The 5,426-nt window shown below is 32.3% G+C and overlaps 1 protein-coding gene across 1 annotated transcript; it reads left to right on the forward strand.

Moving 5' to 3' along the window:
• The first annotated feature begins 624 nt into the window (after positions 1–624).
• Positions 625–4,836, forward strand: LOC134274948 (protein SpAN-like). The gene is made up of 4 exons (XM_062757189.1): positions 625–640; positions 1,036–1,229; positions 1,391–1,541; positions 4,463–4,836. Exons 1-4 carry the CDS (start codon positions 625–627, stop codon positions 4,777–4,779), a joined length of 678 nt encoding a protein of 225 aa, XP_062613173.1. The 3' UTR covers positions 4,780–4,836.
• The last annotated feature ends 590 nt before the right edge of the window (positions 4,837–5,426 follow it).

Raw genomic sequence — 5,426 nt, forward strand, 5'->3', positions numbered from 1 at the left:
CGTTTTTTTTCTGAATTGGACGCAAGACCTCTCGTTGCTCGCAACGAGTTTCTTTTCTAGTTATTTTACTTATTACTATTGCAAATTTTCAAGACAAAATGCTACTTTTCTCTTCCTTTGTTATAAGTACAAACTAGTATAGGTTCAGTCTCGACAGAGACGTCTGATTTAAAATTAAATTCATCTTGCAATAGAATAACTGGGTCACATTCCCAAATCAGACGGTAAACAAGTTTTAGAACCATTAAATTACAAAATTGTCATTTTAACAAAAATATTTTTCCTCTTGGGTCTGAACTTGATTTATGGGATTAAATCAAGTACATGGCGGTTTCAGACCACAAGGTATAGGTTGCTTTAAAATTATGTAATCATTTACATCATTAATGGGAAAATTAATGGGAATGATTAATTAATATTCATTAAAATATTATTGGGGTAAATAATCAAATATTCATAATTGTATATCAAATTTTAATTAGGTTATGATTACATAACCATTTAATGAGATTTACATCATTTTATCATTTTATGTAATTAACATTTTGGTTATTAATAAAGTCACAGTGGTGGCAGAGTGCAACATAACTTATTGTTTCTGTGTCATGTATGAATATGTATAAGATGGAGGGCTCAGGAGGTTAACAATGGTAAATTACATGAACGGAGGAAATGCATACTAATGAAATATACATGGAAGCATGCTATATTGGAATGTTGGGATTCGAACATTGTCAATTATGGATAAAAATATTTTTAAACTTAGTTCCTGATAAAACTTTATAGATTTAATATATCACATATTTTTTCAGGAAATTAAGTTTTTCCTTGTGAAATTTCCGTTCGAGGACCATGAATTTAAAATATTATTTCTTTCCTGTTATCTACTTTACAAAATAAAACAAATAAGAAGGATGAATATTTTATTTATCCCCTTGATAACTGTCCTATGCTTTGGTAAAGGAAAAAAAAATGAGAAATCATTCTTAAATTTCAACTGGATTTTGTCATGTTATATTTATGCATATTTTTCAGATTATGGATTGACATCAAGTATTCACTTGGAAAAAAAGAAGGGTCAGTTTACCTCACCTGGATACCCCGGCAACTATCCGGACAATGCAATCTTCACCTGGATAATAAGAACCGGGTACACTGCAGCTAACGTGATATTCAGAATTCATGATATGAATATTATAAACACAAATCCTTGTGACGACTATCTCGAAGTGAATTTCCCCATTTATTGATTTTTTATCTTAAATTGAATACCTAGAATTAGGCATAATAAGGAAAGAAAATTGTAACAATTACGATTAAGTCTCCCCCTTCTCTGCAATTTTAATTTTTATGTGTTTTTATTAAAATACCATACCCAGTGTCTTTGCAGGTTAAAGAGGTCGAGCCATGCTGCTTTACCGTATTTAAAAGATGTGGTGAATTAAAGAACATGGCCTTTTACACGAGAGGGAATCAGATAAGAGTGTCGTTTATATCTGACAGAATTCTGAATGCAAAAGGATTTAATCTTTCTTGGACAGGTATAAAACTCTTTAGATACCTGGGGCCCGTTTCATCAAAAGTCGTAAATTTAAGCCTTAACTTAGGCGTACATCCGGAGCTTACGCCAAAATTTAGTCGGGTGTAATTTGCGTTTCACCTAGTGGCGTAAGTCTAGTCTTAAAAGATATGCTTAGTCACAGGACTAAGTCCTTGACAACGTTACATTGCGCAAGCGCAAAAACATAAACACTACCCAATGCGTACTTAAATTGTAGCACGTCAAAGTGCAGAATGACGCAAATTATAGATAAATGAATACTTGCACTATATAAAACATGCATGGATTTATAGTCATGTAGGAGACTGTGTATCTTATAAGAAATCTATTTAATTTTTTTTTTACAACATTTCAGTAATAAAAAGTCTTATAAATTGAAAGGAATAATAGGACCGTACATGTACATGTATTTCAGAATTAAGCTAAATTATTTATTTTGGAATTTTAATTACAGCCCCCCCCCTCCCTTTCCAGAAATTGATACAGGTTAATGACTTCGCCTTTGATAATAAATTTCATGATTCGATAAATACTGATTCTACTGATAAATACTAATAATTAAGTTTGATTTATTTATTTGTTTTCATAAGAAATGTATATGCAAGCAAAAATAATGAATAAAAAATGCAAACGGCTGACATATGTACATATTTTGAGTCAAGAAATAAATTTTACACTTTTCATGTAAAATAATCCTCTCTAAAGTTATTGAATTTTTGTCATTTCAAATGATTCATTATAATATTGTTATTGTTTATTAGAATGACACAAAGGTTCATAATATAATTACGAAATACTAGACTCTAGGTCGTGCAGTTATAGAAAAAAATGCTTTACTGTCTGCAGATTAAATGTAATGTTCCGTTTTATTATTAATAAAAGTACGAGAGAGAGAGAGAGAGAGAGAGAGAGAGAGAGAGAGAGAGAGAGAGAGAGAGAGAGAGAGAGAGAGACAGTTACTACAAAGATATTCTTATAAAAATTCTTCTGCTTGTGTGGTCATTGTCTTTAAAATTAAGTTACACTGAGTTACTCTTTATTTTGTTTTCATTAAAAATGTAAGTTATGCGGGAAATCAAAAACGTATATTTTCATCTTATATGTGCTTTATATGCGCTCAGATTAACTTATACTATATAATATAAGTTTTACCCTAAGACAAAATCATGAAAATTAAAGATGTCAATGTTTGTCTGAGAAATTTGTTTTAGGAATAATTAATTGGCGTCGGAAGCAAATTGAAAGTGGAGGGGGCTAAGTGTAAAAAAAAAAAAATTATACGTTCAAAAAAAAAAAAACCTGACAAGCAAACAAAAAGAAAAAAAAGAAAATGTCCTTTTCCCCAAAAAGAAAATCATATTTCGTGGGTGGGGTGGGGGGTGGGGGGGGGGGGTTCTAACTTCAGTACCAAATTTTTTTCCAAACACCACCACTTTCACCATTTTTAACCAACACTGCGACGTGTCTGTGGAAAGTGGGGGAAGGCTAAACCTACGAAGCAATGTTCAATGTCTATACTAAGTATATATTTGGGAAAGTGGGGGGGGCCCTTAGCCCCCATCCCCACCCCCTGGTTCCGACTTTTATGTAATTCATTCTTGAACTTAACTGTGTAATTATCACCGTCTTACATCGATATTCTCAAAACGCAATAACATATTACCCCATTTTAAAAATCTCTTATTGTTAATCAGATCCCCCTCCATGGGTTCCGTCTTAGATTCGACAGGAACTTCACTTGTCCCAGATTCCTAAAAAAATTAATTAATTTCGTCCTGATCTGAAACCTCTCTCCGACCCCCTCTAGATCCACGCATGTGGACGAGGAGTTAACAAGAAATGGACTCTTCAAACATGGTTAACAAATTATTCGGTTTTAAGATAGGTTATAATTTTAGAATTTTTTTCTTAAATGTAGAATATTACCAGAAAGAGGATTACTGTGCTGGGGAAATATTTTCTTTCAAAATCGACAATTTTAATGGGTCTCTTTTTAGTGAATGAAACCGAAAATAAAACTAGAGGTACCGTGAGCAATGAGTTCAATAAAAGGTAGCCCCCCCCCCCCCCCCGCCTCCCATTTGATTATAATGGCAGTGTCCATGTTTTGCAATGGGAAACACAAAATATGTGTCGGATCAAAAAAGTACAATAAGGCACAATGGAAATATGTAATAAAGAATCTGTGAAAGTTTCATCAAATTTCAATCATTTGTATGAGAGGAGTTGCGAATACTCTGGTGTGGGTACCCCCAAGGCGTAACAGAAGGACGGACGGACATACTGATTGCTATATACACTGTAGTATATACCCTCCCACTTTTCAAGCAGGGTGTAGAAATATAGTTATATATGTATATATAGTTGATTTACAATAACTTATACATATAATACCACAGTCAAATGTGTATGAATGCGTTGTCAAAACGTAAGAAATGGTGATGAAAGAAATCTCTAATAGACAATATTTTCTTCTCAGCAGAAATTTATTTAAATATTAAGTACGTTATAACTCGAACCAACTACGTCCCCAAGCGGTTGTACCCCCTCTAACTTTTCATAGTATATATAATTAAATAATGCATTGTTTGTATTTTAAATTCTTCTAAGAACTGTACTTTTTCTTTAGAACTCGCTAAATTGTTTAAAAATCAATAAAAAGGCTTTATTTTAACTTTACGCCCAAACTTACGCCTACTATGAGTAGACGTAAAATTTTGGCCTATATTTAGTCAGGCGTAACGATACGCTCTTTAATGAAATGCAAATCTTCGTGCTAATCCCGACTTTACGCCGGCGTAGCGCTACGACTGGGTGTACGACCTTTGATGAAACGGGCCCAAGGTTTGTGTATATGTAGCTGCATTGACTTTTTTGTCCGTCACATTTCATTTATTTTAGTCGCTTCACCACAAACACCACAACCAAAAGTTACCAAGATTAGGACAACAACCCTTTCAAAGACATCAATTAAAATATATCCATCTAAATCAACAACAAAATTGACAACCACTCCTGCATCAAGAACTGCATCAACAGCACAAAAAATAACAACCATTTCTACAACACCAACCAAAACATTTTTGACATTTCAAACGGAAGCTGAAATGTCAACATATGGTTTGACAACAATACGGCCAACTCTGTCATCTAGATATTTGTCAATACTATTTATGTTCCGAAGATCAAAATTGACAGGTAAGAAAGTTACAATGTAGCATTAAAGATCTCAGGAAAAATCCGCACCAATTGTGTAAAAATGAATATATCATAAGAAGCTAGATATTGTATATTCAATTTGGATTTATTTACCTTCTATTAAGATTTAAAAATAACTAAACGCGTCATATATAGAAAATGTTCAGTAACTACAGTAAGAATGGAAAATAGTCGTTTAGATTTTCAAGAAGCAAAGCAAATAAATTAGAGACATATTATTTAAAATCTCAAAGAGAAAAAAATTCTCCCAACCATTTCTGTCATTGGCGAGGAAAGAGTAAAAGCTTGAAAATAGTTTTAAAAAATTATAAATATCTTATTCCTATTTCCCTGAATTTCAACTAGAAGTCAGTCAAACCCCATTCTATGATTTTTTATCTGCGGCATGGTACATTTTAGAAATAAAACTTATTAGTTTGTACTTTCTTATTTATCATTTAAAATATATGGTTTGTTTCATTGTTATTAAGAATAGTGTAATCGATGAAATTTCGAATAATAATTACACACTATTTTGGGGAAAATATAATTACGTGTTTTACAGACGAACCATTAAAATCCTATGCATAATTAACAGACAATTATAAAATCAATACACATCGTTTCCTGATAGATATTACGAACATATAACACAACCTGTGATAGA

This window comes from Saccostrea cucullata, unplaced genomic scaffold (assembly GCF_032062105.1).
Source record: "Saccostrea cucullata isolate Sc308-1 unplaced genomic scaffold, CSIRO_AGI_Scuc_v1 ctg7633, whole genome shotgun sequence".
Classification (NCBI taxonomy): domain Eukaryota; kingdom Metazoa; phylum Mollusca; class Bivalvia; order Ostreida; family Ostreidae; genus Saccostrea; species Saccostrea cuccullata.

What these genes read in the sequence shown, in the direction of transcription:
- LOC134274948 (XM_062757189.1), top strand. An exon ending in CTTGTGACGACTATCTCGAA is followed by an intron (nt 1,230 to 1,390) that starts GTGAATTTCCCC and finishes GTGTCTTTGCAG; the next exon opens with GTTAAAGAGGTCGAGCCATG. An exon ending in ATTTAATCTTTCTTGGACAG is followed by an intron (nt 1,542 to 4,462) that starts GTATAAAACTCT and finishes CATTTATTTTAG; the next exon opens with TCGCTTCACCACAAACACCA.